We start from the raw sequence: 26,820 nt of genomic DNA on the forward strand, positions 1-26,820 counted from the left end.
AATCAATTTTTCCTTTCTTTTTACCCTCATTTCCATACCTCTTAGTAAAAATGTTAATTCCGCCGCCATGCAGCATATTACATATAGTTGTTTCTGAACAAAAAATTCACTGATAAAACAACATCACAGCTATATGTCTGAAAGAACATGCCATTTTCTTATAACAGTAGTGTCCAAGCCAGATAGAACGCTCCCAAACATTTAACACAGTTTCAATAACAATGGTATCCAGGCCAGCTAGGGCACTCCTTGATCACTCTCAAACATGCTAATTTCTCCTGAGGGTAACGCAGTTTCAACAAACTCTCATTATTATCTCTTTTCATTAAATAGAAAGGGGAAATCTAAAGTGACTTCAATAACTGGCAAACTAATTTCTAACCAACAAGTTATTTCTTAGGGTATGTTTGATGATCAGGTCCAATATCACGCGATCCTGTGTTGATGTAAGGGCCACGAAAGGTCGCCTGGGGTGGCAATGGCTTTGATGAATCGATGACTGGAGTTGCCCTTGATGATCTTGACCTGAATTGAAACAATGATAACTTTCAATCAAGCAAATACTATGAAAGATCACCTCTTTATTTTTGACAAGAGATGAAGATTTGCTTACGCCATGTAAAACGGAAAGGATAAGCCAGCAGATGCAAACACTAGCAAGCCTGTGGCAACAATGACATTGCGCTTCCGAGACATCAAGTGAGATAAAATAGGATGTTCAAAGTATCTAACGACTGAGAGAAAGAAAAAGATGAGAAATAAGCGAGAGCCAAAGAAATTTTCCAGGAAATAAAAACCATTAAAACTTCAGCTACAACTCCTATAAAAAAAAAACTACAAAGGAACTATAATTTTGAGTCAAAAGACTATTTTCCAGATAACCAAAAAAAGTCAAAGTTTGCTTGAACAATATTCACACTGGTTAAGAGACATCAAAGACGGCATGAATAATAGGATTAAGTTCAGGCACACCTTCAACATATCTTTCTGCTATACATAACAGTTCAAAAGTCACTCGAACAATATTTATACAGGTTAAGAGACATCCAAGATGGTACGAATGATAAGATTACACTCAGGAACACTTACCATGATATATTATGCTGCTCAGTGATGCACGGAAGTTTTATCAATTAATCGAATTCAAATTACAGCTTAAAAGAACGATTTCCAAATGCCATATCTAGGAGACTAGGACTGATATCAGAAGATAAGACAGAAAAATCCTTTGATTGTACTCTTTTCACCTACAGCTATGGCCTATGGGTACAAGTACTAAAATAAATGATGTCCTTTGTCCTTTAGAATTGATTTTGTAGGATAAAGCAAAAAATATAACAGAGAGAAAACACTGCCTTTCATTTTTTTGTGAAGGAAAGACAAAATACTGCCTTTTTAGGTGAAACATAGTGAAATATAAGTATTTAGCAGTACAGGCACAAAGTTAGTAATAGAATTCCGTCTTGAGGTTGATGCACATAGAGAAGTCATTAGTAGGTTGATAACAATTCTTAACAACTTGAGTCACCTAATACCACCTCACAAGCAAGATCCATCATGATTGAAAACTCCCAATTTTAGATCCACTATCCCCACTATAACTCCTATTTATGATGGAATTATTACCTAAGCTATTAAAAAAATTCTTCCGAAGCACCCAAGGATGTGGCCAAGTGGTCAATGAAGTTGGTGTGAACTTTGGAGACTAGTGTTCAAATCCTAGCAGAGACGAAAAACTCTAGGTGTTTTTTCCATCTACTAAGCCCAGCTTAGCAAAGATAACCGGTACCTATGTTGGTGGGAAATAGCGAGTAGTGTACCTGTAGAATAGTCGAGATGCATACAAGCTGACCCAGACACCGTTCTTATAAGAATTTTGAAAGAAGAAGCCATCTGATGCAATTGTTTGAGAGGCTTTGGAAGAAGCGGTATGTCAAGAGAAGAGGTACACATTACACATTTGTTTTTTGCTAATGACACATTATTTTCCAGTGAATCTCAATCTCAACAAATCATAGCATGGTTTCAAATGCTAATACAGTTTGAGGCAGTATCTGGGTTGAGCATTAACATGAGAAAGCCAGAATTGGTTTGGAAGGTGCACAATAAACACACTATTGTCAAGGTGGGAGAATGCACAAGGTAGTTGAACTTTTCACAAATATTGGTATTGTTAGGAAGAGTTCAAGGATGGTTAACTTCCGAAACTAGTTATATAGGAGAAGTGGCTGGAACAATTCCTCTCTAAGGAAGGAGAACGACTAAAGCAACAAAAGGAAGGAGGACGATTAAAGCAACACTGTCAAGTATATCACGTGGTCATAGTAGCTGAGGGATGAAGAGGAGCATATTCAATCATCTGGATACGTATCCTTCAAAATAGCTTTACAGAATTCGAAGTTGAACGAAGTGAGGTCATTATATTGTATGTACTTTTTATACACAGTTATCCTCAAAATGCTTCTTAATAAAACCTTTTGTAGGAGAGTTTACAAGGGTTGGAGGACCTAGAACAATGTGCAAAGTTTTGTGGCGATCTAAAGCTCCCAAGAAGGTGGAATTCTTCATGCAACATGTTGCGTGCAGAGCTGTTTTGACTGTCGACAATTTGGGGAGTGAAAGATGCATTTTCTTTAGCTGGTGTTAATTATGCTAGAAGCACGAGGGAGACATGAAACCCCTTCTATGGCATTGAAGTTTGCCTCCAAGTATGGAGTATGTTATTCATAAAGTTCAACATTAATGGGGTGATACCTAATTCTGTGGCGGATACAATGGCAAGGTGGACATTAAGTAAATAGGACACAAGTAAAAAGTTGCAGACTGCTCCATTTTGTATCTTTTGGTTGTTATGGAAAGAGAAGTAGGAGAAAATTTGTAGGTTCCCAGAGCACGACATCGAGGTATCAAAAGTTCTCTCTTGTTTATTCCATCTTTCATGCAAATATAACACACACACGCACACCATTTTGGTGCTGTATTAATAGTATTGGAAAAAAAGAACTTACCTCAAATGTTATGACAAGCAAACCCATTGTGTAAAGGGGTTTGCTTGTCATAACAGTGCAACTATCAATATCTCAAACATACGACGCGTGACATAAAAGATCCACTAAGACTCAGATAGTATCTAATGTTTATGTTTAACTAGTTTCAACTATCTCCCCTTAAACTACCTAAATACAATAATCAAGATCAGTACTCAGAATTCACAGCAACCTAATCTTAGATTTGATTTTGTGGTCTATCTACTGCTTGTCAGTATCAAGCCACAAAATGAATCCAAAATATTAACCTCTAGACTCGGCAATACTTACTAACTCTACCTACCAATGCCATTGAACAGAAAGCTCATCTTGAAGGTCAGAAAATGTTGTAGTGGACACTACAGTCAATATTCATTCTTAGGTATCTACAACAACAACATACCAAGTGTAGTCTCACGTGGGAGGTCTAGAGAGGGTAGGAAGTACACAGACCTTACATATAAGACAAATGAAGCAACAAGACAATACGACATATTGGAAAATAAGAAACTACACCACAGCTAAATACTACTAATACTAATGAGTTGAGGAGATGAAGCCTCTCCCATATAAAGTACAACAACAATCGACTAGCTACTAATCGTCTATCCTGATTTTCAACCTTCAAACCTTCATATCTAGGAATCATATCTTGTCCTTCTTAGGTATCTCATTCATAATAATAATAAGAAGAAAAAGATTGCATCTTGGCACCAAACCTAATGAATCATTTCAGCAATGGCCTATGTGACAAACACTTAAACTTTACCAAATAAAATATTTTTAACTCAAAAATTTCAGAAGTACAATAAATTCAGCTCTATAAACTTAACAAATCGAGTTTAAATCCGCTTCTGCATTTCAATTAAATTCAAAAAGCCCACAAAAGTTCCATCAATCATTCCACAAATATAATGAATTTTAACTAAAAATTAAAACGTTACCAGGAAGAATCTGTGCGGTCCTCCGACTGACGATCGCCGGCAAACTGAAGTTTTTCTGCTCCGGTGGTCTCTTCTCTATTGGCTGTACCCGACCCGCTTGATGATTTTGGTGTTGTTTGCTAAATGGACCACAATCTGTTCCCCTAGTTTTTTCTTTTCTTAAACTATTTGTTCAATTTTATTCCTCAAAATAATTTTTTTTTCCAATATAGTTTAAGAATTTAGGAAAAAGCTAAAGGTAAATTAATGATCTAAGTAATACATAACATATTATTTGTATATGACTTTAAAAAAATAAATTTTATCGCTTTAAATATGTTATAAAATTTGTATGACTGTGAAAGCTTCTTAGTAAGAACTAGTATGATAAAGTTGTGCAAGATTAATTTTGGGTGAATTTAAAAATATAGTACTTTGTTTAAGCTAACTAAAAAAATATGTGTCAAATGGACTAAAATGGAAGAAGTATTATTCTTGCAATTAAATATGATATGATTAATATTAATTATTTTCTTTCATTTTACTCTTTATATCACAAGTTTTAATTATTTTAAAAAAAAAAAAATTATCTCAAACTAAAGTATGTCTCGTAAATTAAGATGATTGTGAAAATATAATTTATTACTATAGATTAGATATGTAGTAATCGTAGAAATGAGGATGGTAAAAAAAAGGAAATAAGATAGAAATGAAGATATCTGGAATAATATGTTGCTCTTGATGGAGAACAAGATATAAGAAATTTGTTGGAGATGATTCAGACGTGTAAAAACGAAATGCACAATTATCCTAATGCAGAATTGTAAAAAATCGGCTACGGATGATTCAAGAGAGTCATAAATAGGGCGAAAAGTATAGGAGAGAGGATGACATTAGATAAGAGATTACTGAAACTATAAATTTTATGATAGAAAGTAATAGGTAATTGAGCATAGTTCCACTAATCCTTCTATGCTAGTAGTTATAGTATTACTTCTCCACTATGCTTCGTCATGCCTTATCTGATATTTTATCTTAATTTTTTTATTTTTATTATTTTCTTGAACTGAGGATCTATTAAAAATGAATTCTCTATATTTTAAAATAAAAGAAAAATTTATGTACATACTATTATTTTCGAATGATCAAACTCTACTTATAAAACTACACGACACGAAATATATTGTTGTTGCCGCTTTAAAGTTAACGGTGTCACAACAGCTCAACTGTTTCCAAATTTCAACTCTCATTTCGAAACACATCGCCAGAAAAAAAATGACCCACCCACGCCATCGGAAAAAATCCACCTCCGCCGTGAACCACCGTACAAATTCCCCCAAATCACCGGAAAATCCAACGCCACCGATCACCAAAACAATCTCAAAATCTCCAGAAACTCACAGAGTCTTCACCGAAACCGACGAAATTCAACTCCTCAAAACCCTTTCACAATCCCCAAACGTATCTTCTCCTTCACTCTCCGGTCTCTATACCGGCAATTTCACCGACACTCAGATCGCGAAAAAGCTGAAGAGACTCAAAGAGAAGTATCACAAGTTCGCTAGATCCAAATCCCTAATCAAAACTCCACACGACGTTGAGATTTATGAAATTGGGCGAAAGATTTGGGGTCGAAATTCCGCTAAGGAAAAGGAATTGTTGGTTGTAGAAGATCACGATAACGATGAAGATGTGAATTTGGATGATTTTACGTTTTTGATGAGTGAAATGACGACGGTTTTTCAGAGAAATGAGTATTGTAAAGAAGGGTTAAGGAGATTGGGGAAGATGAAATTGAAGGAGATGAATGAGAGATGGATGGAGCTGAAATTAGAAGAATCTGAGCTTATGATGAACAAAGCTCAGTTGTATCATGAAAATTTGAAATTTGTTGTTGAAGGTTTCAAAGGTTCTAGTAGTAGCAATTAAAGTATTTGATGGACGCTCTATGGAAAACAGTCTCTCAACTTTGAAGCATTTTACCAGCCTGAGGCCTTATTTATCTCATCAATCTATCAGAAACCATCTCTCTATCTCATCCAATATAAGGATAAGGGTAAGGGTATAAGGTCCACATATATTCCACAATTTTGAGTAACACTAATTTGAATTTCCTAGTGTAGCTCTGTTGTAGAATTATTGACGTAAAAAAAACAAAATTTCAAGTGGTATTGTAACGTACTATGTTGTTCTAATGGTGAACTTTCATTTCTTTATATTTGAGTATGTTCTTCATCTTTTGATGTATGTTCATATCTGTTTGTAGTTTCGATTTATCATAATTGAGTACTACTCTTTGGATTTCGATTTCCATACCAATCGATAATCACAGTTTATTTGGTTTTGGTATGATAGTTCAGTATTTATCATCGAAGTATGCACTCTACTTTTTAATTCTCAGAGTAAACTATAAGTTATTCAATTTTAAGTTGGAAGTATTTTACACATGCATTTCACGCGATTTTTCATGTAGGACATGTGTTTACTCCTCTAAAGGATGAGGAAAGAAGGGTGAAGGGAGTTTAAAGTTCTAGATTGACAAAGTAAATCCAATTCTAATATAACCATACAACTTTATAACGAGTAAAAGAATAACACACATTTTTTCTTCCACTGTCTTTGCTCTAACACAAACTGAGGAATGCATAGTCAACTCTGCTCAGGGAAAAAACAGCAGAAGGTCATTCAACTAGAGGAGCCCCTTCACAATAGGCTAGTTATAACAGAATGACATTATTGGTGAATATAGACCAACGAACTTAGATAGAATATAGTAAAAGGACACCTCAGTACACACACTTCTATGTGCTTTACTGCAAAGACTCAAGTTCCTCTTTGATAAAAAGTCAACAGGAGAACACGGTAATATGGTAAAATAAACAAGATATGGCATGTTAAGAGTAGTAGTATCACAAAAAGAAGTAGGAAGTCAAAATCACAAGAATTAAGCATCTCGACCAATGTATGACAAACCAAATTGATCCAACATTGTATGATGCCAAAGTAAAGAAAAGCAAACAGGTCCAGTGACACTTTCATAGAGCATCAATTCCAAGCACGCAGATATAAAATCTGATTGTTTAGAATACGGTAATTCAATACCTAAACTCCACAATATGAAGAGAACTAAGCAATACAGTACTTTTAACATCTTTAAAATCCAGACATTTAACTAGACATCCATAAACTATCATATCATTTCTAGATGAAATGAACAGTTACTATCTGTATATGATTTAATTCATTAGGAAAAAGAAACGAGAGACATGTTTCTTCACTTGGCAAGCAGAACTTGCTGAGCCTGGTTCTCTTGTTGCTGCTGATAGTTCAGTGGCCTCCTGAAGAGCATGATATGAGGCTCTGGTCGATGAATAGCATAGTGCACCCATCCTCTGCTCTGCTGAACTCCAATAGCCCGCCACTCATTCTAACAATCAATCAAATAAGACGAACAACATAAACAACATGCACTACTGTACATCACAATCAGTCGAAACGAAGCAGCACAAAGCCACATTTCTGATGAGTTTTCATTTACTGTAAAATGACAATCTAACTTAAGATAGTAGGCACTAGGCACTTATTTTGATTCGCACATTCTACTAATTATTTCAATAGAAGAAATTCCAAAATGAAAGCACAAATTATCACTGATTTTCATTTGCTAGGCACGACTATCACTTATTTTAATTAGCACATTCAACCAATCATTTCAGTTGAAGAAATTCCAAAATGAAAGCAAAAACTGTCAATGATTATCATTTGCTAGCACGATTATCACTTATTTTGATCAGCACATTCAACTAATCATTTCAATCAAAGAAATTCTGAATAACAGCACAATATATCACTAATTATCATTTTCTAGGCACGATTATCACTTATTTTGGTTAGCACATTCAACTAATCATTATTTCAATCGAAGAAATTCCAAAATGAAACCACAAAACATCAATGTTTATCATTTGCTAGTAAAGGCTATCAATTATTTCCAAGCAGCACAAAGATACATTCCTGACGAGCATCTGAAATGCAGTAGAAGAAATTATCACTTATTTTCCGTACATTGGATACTAATCATTTCAGTAGAAGAAATTCCGAAACGGAAGTACAAAATATCACTGATTATCAGTTACTAGGCACGAATCTCTTATATTGATTAGCACATTTGACTAATCACTTCAATCAAAGAAATTCCGAAATGAAAGCACAAAATGTCACTGATTATCACTTGCTAAGCACGATATTATTTATTTTGATTAGCACATTGAACTTATCATTTCAATTGAAGAAATTCCGAAATGAAAGCACAAAATATTACTGGTTATCATTTGCTAGGCAAATATCATTTATTCTGATTAGCACGTTCGACTAATCAGTTCAATTGAACAAATTCCAAAATGAAAGCACAAAATATCACCGATATCACTTGCTTTGATTAGCACATTCAATAAATCATTTCAATTGAAGAAATTCCAAAATGAAAGCACAAAATGTCACTAATTATCATTTTCTAAGCACTGATAAAATTGAATAAGGAAGAGGCTAAAAAGGAAAACTTTCTGTGTGTTTATTCATCATCTGTACATATGGTTATATAGAGATACATAATAGTTGTAATAGAGACAAGAAAGCATGGATCTCATTTGTCTTATTTGTACAAGTTTTTATTTTACTTGCCCATAATTATATGGGCATAACTATATTTAATTGGATGAGTACAAATTCCAACTGTGGGAATTTATGTGGATGGGGAGCTGCCACCTGTAAGTGTCAAAATGAAAGGCTGAAGAGTTAAAACTCTTCAGCTTCCTTGTTCTTCTTTATTCTTCTTCTTCTTTCTTCATTTTCTTCTTCTTTCTTTTTGTTCTCTGTCGCTGCTTCTTCTCTATTGCAGGGTTGTTTTCCAACATCCCCCCTCAAGTTGGAGGGAGAAGTCATGACCCCCAACTTGTGTAGAATCGCCCGGTGAGGGACCCCAGAAAGGGGCTTAGTGAAGAGGTCGGCAAGTTGTTCTTTGGAAGGAACAAACGAGAGGGTAATCAAACCTGACTGAAATTGTTGGCGCACGAAGTGACAATCTAACTCAACGTGTTTGGTGCGCTCGTGGAAGACCGGATTGCGAGCTATATGGATGGCAGCTTGACTATCTGAGTGGAGCGGAATTGGAAGTGAAATTGGAGCAGAAAGATCTTCAAGAAGGCGGACTAACCAAGTAAGCTCAGCGGTAACACGTCGCATGGATCTATATTCTGCTTCTGCGGAGGACAAAGAGATCGAAGTTTGTTTCTTCGATTTCCAAGAGATCGGAGCTCCTCCGAGTGTGATGAAAAAACCACTGACCGATCTACGAGAGTCTTTACAAGATCCCCAGTCTGCATCGCAAAATGCCAACAAAGAAAAGGATGGGTTGGAAGACAGCAGTATACCTTGACCTGGATCGGAGCTCAGGTAGCGTAAAACGTGTAGGGCGGCCGAGAAATGTGACAAACATGGTCGTTGCATGTATTGACTCAAAGCAAGGACAGCAAAAGATAGATCTGGGCGTGTGTTGGTCAAATAGTTCAATTTACCTATCAAGTGACGATAGAGGGTGGGATTATCCAAGCGAGGACTGTCATCAGCTCGAATCTTGAAGGAAGGATCCAGTGGAGAATTAACTGTGGGCAGATGAGAAACGTTGAATTCATGAAGGAGGTCCATGGTAAATTTGCGTTGATTCACAATAAATCCATGATCTTCTCGCAAAATTTCCATGCCAAGAAAATGGTGAATTTCTCCCAGGTTCTTAACTCTGAACTCTGTATTGAGGAAGCATTTGATGTTCTCAATTTCATACAAATCGTTTCCTGTGAGGAGAATGTCGTCGACATAAACTGCTAAGATGGAAATAAGTGTGCCATTGTGTTTAAAAAAAAAAGAGTAATCGTTTAAAGAGGAGGAATATCCTTTGAAAGCTAAGGCCCCTGCAAGTCGAGCATACCATTGCCGGGAAGCTTGCTTTAAACCATATAAGGACTTCCTCAGAAGACAAACATGATTAGAGCTAGGAGGTGTCAGTCCTGCGGGAAACTTCATAAAAACCTCTTCTTGGAGGTCACCATGCAAGAAGGCATTGTTGACATCCAATTGTGAAACAGACCAGTGCTTCTTAGCTGCAATGGTGAGGAGGCAACGGATAGTGGTCAATTTCACAACAGGGGAAAAGGTTTCTCCATAGTCTATACCTTCTCTTTGTATATCCCCCCTCACGACTAGTCTGGCCTTTAATCGTTCAATGCTACCATTGGAGAGATGCTTTATTTTGTATACCCATTTGCAAGGTAAAGCTCTCTTCCCTTTAGGCAACAAGACAACATCCCAGGTGCGATTGGTTTCCAAAGCCTGAATTTCTGAGTCCATGGCCTCTCTCCATTCTGGATGTTGGGAAGCCTGGCTATAGCAACTAGGCTCAGTGAGATTAGAAAGTGAGTGTAGTAGTTGTTGATTGTGGGGGGATAGTGAAGAGAAAGCATAGCTTTTAGGCTTAAGGGAGTGACCAAAACAAGTGTTCCATGGATTAGTGAATATCACACTATTGCAAATGTAATCTTTTAGGTAGCCAGGTTCATGAGACATTCTGCTAGACCTCCTTGGTAAATCTATTAGAGGCACAGGGGTAGAAGTATCTGATGAAGCAGGTTGAGCTGTAGTATCTGATGATGTAGGCTGAGGAAGTGTGAATTCAGATTGTGAACTGTGATCAAAAGTATTAAGTGAAGGTACTGAGGGTGCAGCTGGGTAAGAGGGATTATTAACAGGTGGTGCTGAGTGATTGTAGAAATCAAGGACATGATCTGAAGGAGAAGGGGAGGTGAAAAAGATAGGTGTGTGTGAGGTATCAGATGAGTTGAAAGGAAAATGTGATTCATGAAATCTGACATCCCTGGATACAAACACCTTTTGTGTATCAAGAGACAACAGTTTATACCCTTTCTGTTGTAGAGGGTATCCTAGTAAAACACAAGCAGTAGCCTTTTCATCAAATTTGTTTCTTCCTTGGCCTAGGGTGGAAGCATAGCACAAACAGCCAAAATTCCTCAAATGTTCATAGGCAGGTTTCTGTTTAAGTAATACCTCATAAGGTGTCTTTCCCTTTAGAACACTAGATGGCAGTCTATTAATGATATGAGTAGCAGTTAAAACAGATTCTCCCCAGTAGGACTTAGGCAATTTGGATTGAAACATCAATCCTCTGGCAATTTCTAAGAGGTGTCTATGCTTTCTCTCAACAGTTCCATTTTGTTGGGGTGTAGCAACACAAGACAATTGATGTAAGATCCCTTGAGAAGCAAGAAATGCTGATTCTTGTGTCCCTTTTCCTAATTCCAAGGCATTGTCAGATCTGATCACTTTGACCCTTACATTGAATTGTCTTTCTACCATAGATAGAAAATCCTTTAGTACAGAAAAGGCATTACTTTTGGTACTTAGTAAGAATGTCCATGTTCCTCTACTGTAATCATCTACTATGGTGAGAAAGAACCTGAAGCCATTGTAAGTATTACACTTGTAGGGACCCCAAGTGTCTATATGAATTAAATCAAAAATCTGTCTGGACTGTATGCTACTAGTAGGAAAAGGTTGTCTAGTTTGTCTAGCTCTGGGACAGATGTCACAAATAAAATCAGAATTGGATTCACATGAAAGAAAACTTAAATGTTTCATTGCTGAAAATGGAAGGTGTCCCAACCTGACATGCCAAAGTTTTACATTAGGAGCAGCATTAGCATGTACTGAATGAAAAATTGAAAATGGTTGTGAGATGGGATCTGAAGATACATGATTTGAATTGAAAATACTTCTAGACTTGTCACTATTGGAATCCAATAAATAGAGTCCCTCTCTAACTTCACCAAAAGCTTGAGGACTCTTCATTGAAAGGTCCTGCAAGAAACATCCACTAGCAGTGAATAGGACATCATACTGAAACTGAACACAAAACTTGTGAATTGAAAGTAAATTATACTTAAAATCTGGCACAAGTAGTACATCAGTGATGACCTGTCCTGAAGAAATGGAGATACTCCCTGTATGAGTTACTCTTACCTTGAAGGAATTAGGCAAGTTAATGTTCAAAGGCATAGGGAGAGGATTTAAAAACAAGAAGGAATTGGGATCAAAACACATGTGTTCTGAGGCTCCTGAATCAATTATCCAAGTATTTTGTTGAAGATTAGTGGGTACAGAGTTTGAGTATTTAAGAATGGTACCAGCTACTGCATTTGCATTGATTCCTGTTTTTCCTGCTTGTGTTGATTTGCTTTGCTTGTACATTTGCATCATTTCTTCAAGTTGCTGTTTGCTGAACTGTTCCTTAAAATTTCCTTCATTAATTCCAATGTCTTCATCTGTTTGTTGAGTCAAACTTGTGTTTGCCTTGATCTGTGGCTGATAGTTCCTGGAGTTGGTGAACTCAAAATCTGCAGGGAATCCATGCAATCTGTAGCAATCATCTTGCACATGCCCTGTTTTCCCACAATAACTGCATGATAGATTTGGATCATATCTTTTTCTACCCTTAAACTTGTTCTGTGCCTTGTCATATCTCTGATTCTGACTTGGATTTGCATACTTCTGATATGTGTTTGTACCTCTTATTGCTTGGTGTTTGAATCTCTGTGCATTTCTCCCCTGTCCACTAGCCATAAATGCTGCAAACTCAGCAATTAGTTTGTTGTTTTGCTGTTTTGCTTGACCTACTGCCATAAATGATCCAGAATCAGAGATACAATTTGTGTTTGCATATACTTCCCTCTGATTCTCATCCTGCAAAAGTAAGGAATATGCAACATCTATTCCAGGTAAGGGATTCATCATAAGTATGTTTCCCCTTGCCTGAGCATATACATCATTTAATCCCATTAGGAATTGAATCAACCTTTGATCTTCTAGTGACTTTGTTAACTTTGCTTTCCCATTACAAATGCATTCACATGAGCAACACACAGTTACATTTATCCCATCTAACTCATCCCATAATTTTTTAAGCTTGGTGAAGTAAGCTGCAATGTCACTGTTCCCTTGTGTCATACCTGTTAATTCCTTTTGCAGGTGGTAGAGTTTGGCACCATTTGATTTGCCAAATCTCTGTTCCAAGCTGTCCCAGAGTTCTTTTGCAGTCTTGGAATTCATCACACTATCTGCAATATCCTTAGATAGAGCATTTGATATCCAACATATGATCATATCATTGACACAACTCCATTGTTCAAAGTCTGCAGATTCCATTTCTGGAGCCTTGCAGGTTCCATTGATAAAGCCAAGTTTCCTTTTGGCTGATAGAGATAAGAGGATGGATCTCCTCCAACCTGGATATCCTCTTCCATCAAAAACACTGTTGACCAGAATCATACCAGGTGAGTCTGAGTTGTTTAAGTAATATGGATGGCTGCTTTCATATGTGGTTCCTTTCTCACCACTTCCTAACTTGACTTGAGTTGTTTCAGGCATTCTGTCTAACTGGAGATGATATTGATATCTAGAGATTTTGAAGGTGGTATTGATGTTTCTTACACAGATTCGGATTGAGCTTAGAAGTGCTCTGATACCATGATAAAATTGAATAAGGAAGAGGCTAAAAAGGAAAACTTTCTGTGTGTTTATTCATCATCTGTACATATGGTTATATAGAGATACATAATAGTTGTAATAGAGACAAGAAAGCATGGATCTCATTTGTCTTATTTGTACAAGTTTTTATTTTACTTGCCCATAATTATATGGGCATAACTATATTTAATTGGATGAGTACAAATTCCAACTGTGGGAATTTATGTGGATGGGGAGCTGCCACCTGTAAGTGTCAAAATGAAAGGCTGAAGAGTTAAAACTCTTCAGCTTCCTTGTTCTTCTTTATTCTTCTTCTTCTTTCTTCATTTTCTTCTTCTTTCTTTTTGTTCTCTGTCGCTGCTTCTTCTCTATTGCAGGGTTGTTTTCCAACAAGCACAATTATTACTTATTTTGGTTAGCACATTGACTAATCAGTTCAATTGAACAAATTCAAAAATGAAAGCACAAAATATCACTGATTATCACTTGCTAGGCACAGGATATCACTTATTTTGATTCACACATTAGACTAATCATTTCAATCGAAGAAATTCCAAAATGAAAGCACAAAACATCACTGATTATCATTTGCTACTTCAACTACTCCACACAAATTTAACTAGGAGTAAAACCGATCACTCACTTCAGAGAGAAGACGATTCTTAGGAAGCAATTTCGCTACATCAGGAGGAAGAACAACATGCCTGCAAAATCAAAAATCCAGAAAACACTGCCAATTAGTAAAAAAAAAAAAAACGAATACCACAAACTCACAATTTCCAAAACACTACAACAACAACAAAAATTACTTAAAATTCAAACCGATTAAACAAACAGAATACCTGTACTCATAGGTATCATCAAAATACTTCTCAGAATACTGGATCTGCCCCATTTTTCAGTCCAAAAACAACTGGAAAAAAACAAATTCATCAAAAAAAAACTGAACTAAACAGATCTGTAATGACTGGAGAAAGCAGATTCATCAAAATTGATGAATTTTGCAGAAACTTTTACCTTTGTGTTGTGCCGATGGAGAATTGGAGACAAAAAAAATGAGGAATGAATGGGGAAAAAAAGGAAGAATATTTAATGCTTTATATATGAAGTTTGGGCGAATTTGTTTGAATTAATAAATAAACAAAATTGTTATACCTCATTTAGAAGTTTTTAAATGATTAAAAAGGGAATAACGGTACCTATTTTAAATTTTGAAATTTGAATGATTTTCCCGCTTAGTTGCAAAAGTTCTTGATGTTTCTATTACATGTGGAATTTCTAGTTTTTTTTTTTTTTTTCAATAGAGAAAGTATAGTTACCAAAAATATAAATTAATAATTAATAATTTCCCTAAAACAAATTTATAAATGAAAACTTACCCACTTACTTTAGTGATGATTCGAGTAAATTGTATTTGCAAATAGTTTAGTAAGTGTTTTCTTTTATGCTTTATATATCGAATTAGGTCAAGTGATTGCTTTTTTTTTCGGCGCTTGACATATTTGGCTCGCGTAAGAATAGAATCAAAGGGGTCTTTCCGTTAAAATTAAGAGTAAGTATTTCTTATTATCAATTAAATCGAAAGAAATCTTTCCTTTACTAATGAGGTTTAGTTCAACTAGCCTAGACAGATCACTGACATTCAATGGGAGTAACCTTTTCTCTTTCTTTTTTTTCAAAAAAAAATTGGTTTTCAACTTAGTTTAATGGTCAATTTTAGAAGAATCGACTTAAATTTTGTTTTTAGAGAAACAAAATAAATGTTTAAATCAATTTTGAAAGATACTTTTTGTTGTTTGGGGGGCGGGGAGTGTAGATACCCTATGTAGTTGTCTAGCAGCTATGAAAGAGGAGAAAAAAAAAAGAAGGTAGGGTGGCAACACATCCAATGAAGCAAACAGTACGACAGACAAGCCTGTCAAGGCATAACATTAGATAATAGACAATCAGCATCACAAGGAACAGTTGTGACTTGTGAGATATAGGCATTCTAGAACAATCATTTGATTTGGTTCATTCTTTGATTGCTCTGTTCCCCGCTTCTGCCCCTCCCAAGAAAAGAAGAGATTGAATTCCTTCTACCTTTCTTGTAAAATTATATTAAGAAAAGTTACTCCTACTCAAGCTCTAAAACATCTTATTCGTTTTTACAAATAGAATAACAAAACCCATCATCCTCTCGATTTAGCTCAATTAACAAAGGTTGAGAGAATTATGTCTTAAATTACAACTTTGAGCCCTACACCAAGCAAACTAAGCATATTTAAGTGAAGAAGTTAGAGTAGGACCCATCACTCCTCAAGTTTCGAAGGCTGCAATTGGACCTGTCTGCTTGGCTAGTCAAGCATGGGCTAATTCATAGATCTTTGGGTTTTGATTACCAAGGAATAGAGACTTTACAAATAAAGCCTGAGGATTGGCATTCCATTGCTGTCATTTTTTATGTATATGGGTACAACTATCTACGAAGGATATTTTGATTAGCCAAAGGTCAATCGAAAAAGTTCCTCCACGGTACAAGAGTAAAGGTAAGATTTATGTACACCCACCCCTCCCCAAACTCCATTTGTGAGATCTCACTGAGATTCTACCCCACAAAGATAGGAGTAAAATCTATACACGTCTATCCTTCCCAAACCCCACCTATGGGATATCATGGGTATGTTGTTGAAAAAGGAAAGTGTGTTGATAATGATTAAAATAACAAAGCAAATGTAGTACGATAAGCCAAGGCGACTTTTCAATTGTTAAATGTAGCAAAAATGGAGCCATTTACAGCAGCACTGAACCATCTCATATAAGATATACACGACAGCACCCTATATCTAAATCTGCTGAACTTCACAGTTTGCCAACTTCCAAAACTGAGATAATCCAATGTTTCTGAACCATAGCTCCTACTAACAACTGAAGTAACATTAACAGGCGTTAACATATGATGTCTACGCTATTCCCTATATATACCACCAAACTGATACTAGAGCACTGTACATCCGTTGTCTTAAGACAGAAAGATCGAAACCATTTTCCACAAAATATGTGCACAACAGATCATGCATCTTCTAAAATTAAATTGTTTTCAGCACATTGAGAACCCCCGACTTGCTTCTGTAGCATGGATGTTCCAGAGAAAACCATCATCTGGTAATTTTTCCGATAGTGTTTCATCTGCAAAGAGAATGATGCATGAATTAACAACAAAAAGCCCTAGAAAAGGGATCGATGGAAAGGTAAGCACTTATTCTTATATCAATATCAAGATACCTGTTCTTCAGGGATCTTCGTAAAGCTAAATCTATTTGTCCAGATTGACTCTGCTTCTTCTGCTGAGGGAAGTACAAGGTTTTCTACATTCAGGGACTGCAAAAGGTTCTCCATACAAGAAAACAGAGATTGAAAGTAGCCCTGTGCAGGAAAAACAAAAATGTTTAGTTACAAAACGGAAAAGACTAGGTACTGAAATCAGACTTATTGTAAGCTTAAAATTAAGTGACCCACCTGTCCTTGACAATTAGTACTAGTCGCAACTAAAGGGAGTTCCGCCACTTCCTTCCCAAAAATACGGATAATACCAGCAGAAACAACCAATGAACTGCAAAGTGGAAAGAGAATCAGTATGGGTTACCATCTTACCAAAGACTTATCTGGAGTACTGGTGAAGTGGTTTCTTACTTGACCAATAATATTGCACAGAACATCCCTCCATAGTCTTGGTCCTTGAAATTCCTTCTGAACATCATGATATGTAAAATAGAGTGATTGAGGTTATGTGCACCAAACTAGGGAGTATTCACGAGAAATGAGAGATCAAATGAAAAGCGAAGAGTTATTACTTACCCATAGACCATGTGTGGGATCAAATCAAGACGGCTAGTACTTGCATCAGCAATTGGGTCAAATCGTTCCTACGCCACAAGGCAAAGAACAGATTATCAAACTCACATGTATATACACAATAAGAATCACTAATTAGCATGACAATTATCTACCATTTAAACTGTATTAGCAGATAGGTAACAAGATTACAATACAAGTGGGGTTTGTTTAACTGAACTGCAAATGCAGCTATACACAAAGGCAGTGTTGTTCGCGGATATGATAATCTGGGATTCTAATACCATCAGACTTTAGTCAAGGCATTGTGAATAGGATTTATAACATTTCATTTGCTTTATGAATTAGGAGTTAGATAGTAGCTATTAGTGGGAGGTAGCAAGTACCTAGTGCAATAGTCATGCACACAAAAATGGTCCGAACACAACCGTTATAAAAAAAAATGATTGTAGTTGTGATAATGGTTCTTTCGAAAATCATCACCAAACTTGACTTAATCCATATACAAAATAAATAAGGGGAACTCTTGAAACACAAAACAACTAATAATCAAGTTGGGAAATGACGGCAGTGGCTGACTGAGTAGTGAGTTAGCTGGTTAGAATTTTGTACCAGAAAGAGAAACAGATGTAACAAAATCCCAGACTAAGGGATGTAAATGCACCCTCATCTAAACCATCACTTGTGAGCCGTGACGCTCCTATTCCAACCCCCAACCCCAAAAAGGTTCCAATTTGATTAAGGCAATGGACCAACATTGTACCAAATTGCGACGAGAAACCGGTATTGGTATAAGCTGAGAGCTTGAAAAGTATTTGCGGGTGTCAAAACTAATACTTACTAAGAAGAAAGATGACCTCTTCTCACTAACCTAACAGGATATTTGAATTAATCATAAAAACACCTCCTTTTTTTTTTTTGGGGGGGGGGGGGTGTACAGGGGGGGCAGGGAGCAAAAGCTTCGTAAAGCTTAGAGTGGGTAAGGGAAAAGAAAACAGATTATTACTTAGTATGACCAGAAATGTACTAATATTAGAATACAGGCACACCAAAGCAAAGCATGGACCCTAAGAACAGGAATGGTCTCTATTTATATCTGATTTCAAAAAAGTTAGAGATGCAAAAATCGCTTGGTTTGCCTTCTAAGGAGGGAGGAACAAACAAAAAGCACACAAAAGTATAATAACCTAGGAGTATTCATGTAAATGCCTGAACGCATATAGAAAAGAGAAGAGGAATGCAATGGGAAAATATAGTTAAGCTGTCTCCAATTTCATAGGCAAAATGAGTTCTTAAAGAAACTAGTAAAAGAAACTTACATGGAAAATTGAAACAGCACTAGAAAGCCAGACCCTTGTTTCTTCGGATGACATTTTCCCACTTAGCAGACGCCATTTAATGTCAAGACTGGAGTTATTCTCTGAATCTTTTCCTTCGCTCTTTTCCTTCAAGACTTTCAACAGAGACTCGGGAATGTTCTGTTCTCCATCTGACACCAGCTTTTCCAGAGCAAAATGAATTCTACTGCAATCTGTGCAGCAAAACCATTTATCTTTTGGCAATTCCTGAAGTGAAGAGGGTTTCAAACGTTGACTAGAGATCAGTATGTGTGAATATGTTCAAGGTTAAAAATCTATTTATAAAACACAAAGGACATATAAGATATACTAGAAATAGAAAAATATGCAATAGAACAGGAAACTGTGCAAACCTGTAAGTCATCTATGTTGTGCTCCTTCAAACATCCAACATGATACTCCTTTTCACACTACAACAAGCAAGGGAAAATTTCTTCAATGCTTGACCTCACTGAGAACTCACAAAAGAGTAAAAACATAAGATATTATATTACTCAATGCTAATAAAATAATACCTGATCACAAATAATTACTGTCCGTGGGCCAAATCCTGATTTGCTGAAATCCTGATCCCTGCAACATCAGCGAAAGATATGAAACTACTGAATAGCACAGCAACAGTGGGAAATTTTCAAATTTTATATAGTTCTAATATATTTGACTTTGCAACTGAAGGAAAATACACATCTAATAATTTCCAAAAAAAAACCTCAATACATATCTGATGATGCAGCAGCATGATAACAAAATGGAACACCCAAAGACATATTTTATATAGAGAACATGTGATGATCACTACCACATGAAAATATCTCACAAGAACGTGATTCATATTCCAGGCATTGTGCTTATCTGGAACACATGCCAACACTTCAGTACTGTCAAGTAGGTAATACAACTTCCACAACTCTCAAGAATTTAAATACATTAAACAATTCAACTTGTAGACTTTGATATGATTTTTCTCTAGCAAACTAACTTTTCAACCATTGCTTTAATATTATTCCTCCATCATTACTAATATAATATCATAATTCAAACTATTGTCTTAAACTACATGTAACCATGTCTAATGTGCATATTGCATAATACGAGAGATTTGGTTTTGTAGTCCTTTACAAACTTGTTTATGTTTTATGCCCTTTTTACAAGATATCTTCATTATCACGCATAAGAGATCTGAAAGGTCATTTTTTAAGGGGCTATAAGAGATCATTTCCTTGATACAGGCTACTGAAAATAAACAAAAAAGTTACCTGCAGAGCACACAAACACTAACTTCAGTCTCTAAAGTTTCCACCATACGAATGCATCGTTTTGTTATCTGCTCGATGGCATCAATTCCAGCAACCCTCCCAGCAGCTATAGCATTGGCATTAGTCTCAACGAATCTTTCTTTTGCAAACATATTTTCACAGTATTTACAATACCAGGTACCCGTGGGAATACTTGGCAAAAACACACACTCTGCAATAGAAACAAATTTGCAATGAGCACATAATGCTCACATGAAAATTAAAGTCTAGGTTGCTTGTCAAACATTCAAATTCACAGCTTGATGACTCACGAAAATTTAATTGCAGTTTCATCATTACACCAGAAAATCTATCTTCAGTATTTCAAAAAATAACTACGCCTTGTATACCAAATTATTGAAACTCTTCCCCTTTTCTAAATATCCCAAATTGTTTTTGACACTATTGTGTTAGTATTATTTAATCCAATTCTCAAAAATTAAAATCATTGGACTATTCAAATTTAAATTTTTCTCCCTATCAAACTAACTCAAAAACTAGATTGCTGTCTTTTTTAACCACCACTAATATATTACAAAAGTCAAATTAACAATTTTAAACCAGAGTCTAGTCAAATAGTGTTACGTAAAAAGGAATAAAGTGAGTAACCTAAATGATTGTAGCAATTAAAACCGTTGTTCTGAACACATAGTATAATTATTTAAACAAAGTGACAGCTGATAGACCAAATAGTGTCACTAATTGACTATAAAGTTAAAGAGAAATCTTCACAGACATCAATAGAATGTACTTCATCCTTCAATAAGAGGAGCATACAGGTCTATCTGTAAATTCCATGTTTTCCATGAGAATGCTACAGAAGAGACCCCATTGGACTCTGCTACTATCTTGTGGACAAAAACTAAGAGTAAAGTGAATCTTTTTTCGGCAGAGGATCCACAAAGAGCAAAAGAAGATGACCATTGATTGCAAACAAATTAGAATTTCATGTAATTCCATCACATTACTATCTGATGAGTTCATCACTTTAGCATCCAAGATGGTTAAGCCTCATTTGTTTTTCAATAAGATTAAGACGTTTAAATCTTAATCATTCAAATGTATTCAGGGAAGGCCCATTGAGTAGTTGAAGCATTAAAGAAAACACTTAATAATTAAGATTCAAATGTAAAAACAAATAGAAATTAATGATTAAGATTTGAATAATTAAGATTAAGACATTCATTAAGTGCAAGCAAATGAGGCCTTAGTAGGCTAATGATGATTTTTTTTGACAAGTAAATGGAGTAAACCAGTATATCAATAGTTATTTTGTATAGGCAGTACATGATGATGAGTAGCCTAATGATTCGGATGGTCTTCTTTAGTCCCAAGTTAAGAAGCTACCAATTATGCAAGAGAGAAGCACTCAGGCTGATAGTTGATGCAGCACAATCCTACGTAATGGACAATGGAAGGAGAACCAATTGACTATACGTATTCCAGAATGTGTATGCCACCTTTTGACTGTATAAGCAAATGTACCTTGCTGGACAATACTAAAGGGGCTACTCTGTACAATGTCTATTTATTTTTCCACTAGCCCTTCTAAAACAACCCGTGAAATTTACTCATATTGTTATATCATTATCTCACTTTTACTATGCTAACTGGAACTATAAATTGGATTTTGAGAAAAGATATGCATCGCTGAAACAATTAACATGGTGCATTATCCCAACTTACTAAGACAATTTGACACTGGATTATTAGAAGGAAACGCAGATAGACAGTAGATAAAGAATTCAACAATGTAAAACACACTAACCTGCATGAAAAGCTCTTGGACAATTGTCACAGCAGAGGAGGTCCCCTCCATCAGCACATATTGAGCAGAGATCATCATTTTCCTCAGCTGAGGACCTTCGTTCTTTCGAAAGTTTAATAGACAACTCATGCAGAGACACCCCGTTGGATGTATATATGTACAAATAACTGTCAAAGTAACACAAAAGGATTAAGGCAAACTAAATCTTTCAGCCAAAGAAATTGCACTAACGCCATTCATGCATTTGAAGAACATTATAGCAAATTGCTTATTGACTTCAACAGACGACATTCTAACCGTTGATTGAAAGAGAATAAGCACTATACATTGAGTAAAGAGAGGGTATGCTACAGTGATTCGGGCGGTTATTCATTAATATGTCGTATACACAACCCATCCAGAAAAGGAATGTAAAAACCACAAGTCAATCAAAAAAGGGGGTAAAACCGGGAAAATGACTTGAATATGTCCCTGATTCCCTGATACCTTACACAACTTATCCAGAATAAACCACATAAGAAACGGACACTTACGGCTTCCGACGTGAAGCGCAACCTGCATGAGCCTCAAACTGTGAAGGGCTGACCTGTATGAAAACGAAGACATTAGCATAGGACTGCTGATTTTAATACTTACGGAACACAGGAAATACATACCTCAGTATTGCAACAGTAGCAGTAAATTCCATGACCTTTCTTATAACCCTCGAGCAATTTCTGCCAGGAGACAGCAAACAAATTAAAATCCCAAAGAACGTATATAACAAAAAAATCTAGTGAACAATTCTTTGATAAGTGATTAATTTTTATTCCACCAAAAGAGCACCAAGTGAATGCTATGAATGTACAAATATAGTGAACAAACTTCTAGCATGTTTGCAACCTATGTTACTCGGACTCTTCAAAGATGTCAATGGGTGCGTGTCGGATTCTCCAAAAGTAGTATATTTTTGGAGAATCCGACACGAGTTTCGAAAGCCACTGAAAGACTCTAATGAGACAAAGATGGGCTGTCAAGAACGTAGAGGAGGTAGGATGGGCAGTTGGTCAGATCTAGTATGGATCAAGCAAATTGTTGATAAAACTCCAAAATGGAATTTTCTTTTGACCCAATTTTTTTCTCTCCTTATCATTTAGAAAAGGGCGATTCCCGAAATGCCTTTCTAGATATTCCTCAATGTCCCGGCTATTCACGGAACGTGAGAAGCAGATGATTAATCATCTGTTTCCGGAAGAAATCGAAGAATTTCTTGGGAATTCTACGAAGAGTCTGTGCAACTTAGTTTGCAACAACACATGTGATGAGCAATTAAAATTGAACAATGTAATGTTAGTTTGAATATTAACCAGTTACAACACAAAAGTGGAGCAATTTAAAATGGAACTATCCAACTGGGTTGAATATTAACCTGTCCACGGACATAATATGCCAATGCAGTTCCATCAGGAAGTGCATCATCCTCAAATACAAGTTTGTGCATGCGCAGGTCCCTGTAGAGACAGAAGAGCAAGAATGAAGTTAAAAAAAAAACACAAACCGATAAAAGTACGAAAAAAAATAATAAAAAGCTGAGATACCAGAGCAATGGCAAAAATAAATCATCAAAAAACAAGAAGAGAAGCTTTAACAAGAAAAAAGGCTTACTTTCTAGTTAACTTTCCGTGAACTTTGCTTTGAGTTCCACTGCCAGAGGGCATTCGATCGGTCAACTTTGTAGCAGGCACAGATGATGTGGACCTGAAACAAATGTAGGAAATAACATATCGACATAAAATGGTGAGGAATCATGAGACCATAAAACATATTCAAAGGAAAATACGAGGCAAATGTTTTAATTATCTAAAACATGGAAATAACATAATGGTGGTATACCCCTTGTATACTATACGGCCAGTTTTTTTGGCCTTGTAAATAAGTGTCCGTTTGGCCATGTGAGATGAAATCATGATACGAAATCATATGAGATGAAATACCAAATTCTCCAAAAGCTTGATTTGAGAATTTCATATCATGATTTCACATTTTTCAAATACAAAAGTTGACCACAAGTTTATATTTGTAAAAAAAAAACCTCATGGTCCAAATGTTTATTTCATCTCATAATTTCAAATCACGAGATGAAATCGCATGTCCAAATGCCTACTAAATGAAATACATTTACATAATCAAAAAAATGGAAAGAACATAATGGTAATGTTCCAGCATCCCATGGTAGAGAAAATGAAATATTACTGAAGTAGAATATATGACAATACCATTTCAATTATTTTACTTTTTTGGGGATAAGATTAATTATATGACACTACTATTTCAATTATTTGACTTTTTTGGGGATAAGAATGTGTATCCATTTATTTAATATCATTTTTCTATTTGTTGGTGAAGCGAAACTGTCTCACTCTTACCAGAATGATTTCCCTCCATAATAGACAACAGAAATAGATCTACATATAAAGTTGGCAGATGTTTAGCTCTGATAGTTATCAGTTCTTTAATGATGCAAGAAGTAGGGATGACAATTCTCGGGCTAAACTCCAACTTAAGGCGCTAGCTTCAGTTTTGAATACCCCAGGCAAGTCTTATTCAACATTGAAATTTTATATGCATAAGGCTAACACCCCCGACCAACCACAGCCAAAAGAAAGAATGAGAAGGGGAAAGGGGGAGACAAAATACACTTGTAAATGACCATCCATGTTCTAGATGATTAAAATAGAAATATCGGATCAAAATCATAAGCAATATGTAAGGTTTTAAAGATATAAAGTTTCCACATTATCTTGGAAAGTGAATAATATCAAAGTAATCAAAACAATGTCACAAAATCTTGATAATAATTATAGAATGATGTATAAGCTTACAAGCAGAAACTTTCCATGACCACGAAAACAGCTAGATGTTTATACCTGCTACTAGCTTCACTAGTTTGAACAGGGGTAGATTTAAACTCCTGGGCAGTCGTGCATGCTGAAGAAAATAATTTGGGGTCTGCAATCCCGATGGCATTTTTTATCACTGTTTCCACTTCATCAGAAGGAGCATCTTTACACATACTTAATACATCCCTCAGACTTTTTCCATTCTCCAAATAGATGTATTCTGGTGGACGTTTGTTTGCACTATTGGCATGCAGCTCAAATTGATTTGGTGTAACAACCTGTATCGAGCAAGGAAATATATCATATAAGGCATACTTCAGATAATCTACTGAAGAAAATCCAAAAAACTAAACTTACCGATGTCCCAAGACAGCTATCACAGAAGCACAATATTCCCGACCCTCTAATCTCTCCGCGAAGTCCTTTTGCAGGACGCCCTCTCCCCTAATTACAATTATTTGGTTAATCTCCAAATAGAATTGCCAAACGGAAACTCAATAAATGCTTCTTTAAAACTCACCTTTGTAATGCCACGAATGTAGCGAACAGGTAAACCCTCCAGCAAACCTGTTTCAAGAAGATCTTTCAACTTTGTGGGAATTTTAGTTAGTGCAACTTTCTTGGACATCTTCAACTCCAACTTTGCAGGAGCAGACATAGTTCCTACAGAATCAGTTTCATGACTCTCCCCAATCTTAATGCTATCGCACTGAAATACCTTTGCATCATCTTCTGTTTTCAAAGCAGACCTAGTAAACCGCCTCATAGGTGTCTGAAACAACACATTTTGCTCATCTTTACCATCACCCTGAGCAGTGACAGCTAATTCAGGAACAACTCCAGGCATTGCTTCAACAATGCGAACACTAGCCTTCACTGTTCTAGCCATTTCAGTCTTCGAATCATCTTGACAATTTTGCTCATTTTTACCATCAGCCTGAGCTACTACAGCTAATTCAGGAACAATTTCAGGCATTGCTCCAACAATGCAATCACTGGCCTTCCCTGTTTTAGGCATTTCACTCTTAGTATCATCTTCAGATTTTTGCTCATCTTTACTATCAGCCTGAGAAGTAACAGCTAATTCAGGAACAATTTCAGCCATCTCTTCATCAAAACCATCATCGGCTTTCGCTTTAGCATCATCTCCACAATTTTGCATGCTAGCATTCCCTTCTTCTCCAGACCCAACAATTTCTTCATCCATCTTACCTTTCTTCTCATCGTCACTATTACAATCCACCACATCGCTCTTCGGCTCCTCCTCTTCACTCAACAAAACCAAATTTTCATCCTTTTTCACAACTCCATCTCTCTCCAATTCCTCACCAACAACCTTCGAATTCGACAAATCATCACTCAACAAAACCACATTGTCATCCTTTTTCACAACTCCATCACTCTTCAATTCCTCACCAACAACAGCCTTAGAATTCGACAAATCTTCACTAACAATCACATTTTTCACCTCCCTTTTCCTCTTTTTCACATAAACCTTATCATTGCTAACGTTACCAGGACTATTCATACTCGATTGTGGTGTTCTTGTAACCCTCTTTTGACCTACATCAATGTCCCAATCTGCTTGAGCCTTCATCATCATTGCAAACTCCCGTTTCATTCCAGTCCTAATGGACGAAACAACAATCTCCCCTTTCTCTGAACCGTTTGCCATTACAAAAAAAAAAATCAAACACACATCAACCAATCAATCAACAGATACACAAAATCCAACTCAAAAAATCAACATCCAAGCCCCAGCAGATTAAAAAAAAAACTAAAATTTCCTTCTCCTGATGATTCTCAATCAATCAACAGATCCAACCAACCTCCAAACACAAGCAGATTCACACAAAAAAGAAGCTAAAATCTCCTTCTCATGATCATGATGATTCTCAATCATAAACAAACCTTAAAAATCCTTACACATGCATATTGGGTGCGATTTAGGGTTTGATTTTTTTATCGGAAAATTTTTAGGAGAGGAAAAACAAAATTGGGGGAAGATGAACAGTTAGGGTTTTCCAGTGAATTTTTGTTCAGATATGAAAAAGGATTTCTTTAAATTCCCCAAATTAGCCCCAATTTAGTCTAAACGGCGTTAAAGTAGTATTATTATGAGGAGGTCCTCGACTTTTTATGAAAA

The 26,820-nt window shown here is 36.0% G+C and overlaps 3 protein-coding genes across 3 annotated transcripts; all 3 read right to left on the bottom strand.

Annotated features, from left to right (window-relative positions):
- Positions 1-4,261, bottom strand: LOC129904550 (uncharacterized). Its single transcript, XM_055980109.1, has 3 exons — positions 3,971-4,261; positions 614-734; positions 1-525 (listed from the first exon to the last, which is right to left on the bottom strand). Exons 2-3 carry the CDS (start codon positions 694-696, stop codon positions 390-392), a joined length of 219 nt encoding a protein of 72 aa, XP_055836084.1. The 5' UTR covers positions 697-734; positions 3,971-4,261; the 3' UTR covers positions 1-389.
- A 2,692-nt stretch (positions 4,262-6,953) lies between these two features.
- Positions 6,954-14,664, bottom strand: LOC129904579 (cyclin-dependent kinases regulatory subunit 1). Its single transcript, XM_055980141.1, has 4 exons — positions 14,558-14,664; positions 14,383-14,453; positions 14,184-14,244; positions 6,954-7,376 (listed from the first exon to the last, which is right to left on the bottom strand). Exons 2-4 carry the CDS (start codon positions 14,433-14,435, stop codon positions 7,224-7,226), a joined length of 267 nt encoding a protein of 88 aa, XP_055836116.1. The 5' UTR covers positions 14,436-14,453; positions 14,558-14,664; the 3' UTR covers positions 6,954-7,223.
- Positions 14,665-16,255: 1,591 nt separating this feature from the next.
- Positions 16,256-26,711, bottom strand: LOC129902359 (uncharacterized). Its single transcript, XM_055977581.1, has 17 exons — positions 25,195-26,711; positions 25,032-25,118; positions 24,702-24,952; positions 23,440-23,532; positions 23,204-23,285; positions 22,452-22,511; positions 22,329-22,381; positions 21,796-21,962; positions 19,989-20,199; positions 19,248-19,305; positions 19,086-19,142; positions 18,694-18,939; positions 17,378-17,445; positions 17,213-17,269; positions 17,039-17,132; positions 16,805-16,945; positions 16,256-16,708 (listed from the first exon to the last, which is right to left on the bottom strand). Exons 1-17 carry the CDS (start codon positions 26,347-26,349, stop codon positions 16,592-16,594), a joined length of 2,997 nt encoding a protein of 998 aa, XP_055833556.1. The 5' UTR covers positions 26,350-26,711; the 3' UTR covers positions 16,256-16,591.
- Positions 26,712-26,820: the final 109 nt, after the last annotated feature.

This window comes from Solanum dulcamara, chromosome 9, assembly GCF_947179165.1.
Source record: "Solanum dulcamara chromosome 9, daSolDulc1.2, whole genome shotgun sequence".
In the NCBI taxonomy this organism is placed as follows: domain Eukaryota; kingdom Viridiplantae; phylum Streptophyta; class Magnoliopsida; order Solanales; family Solanaceae; genus Solanum; species Solanum dulcamara.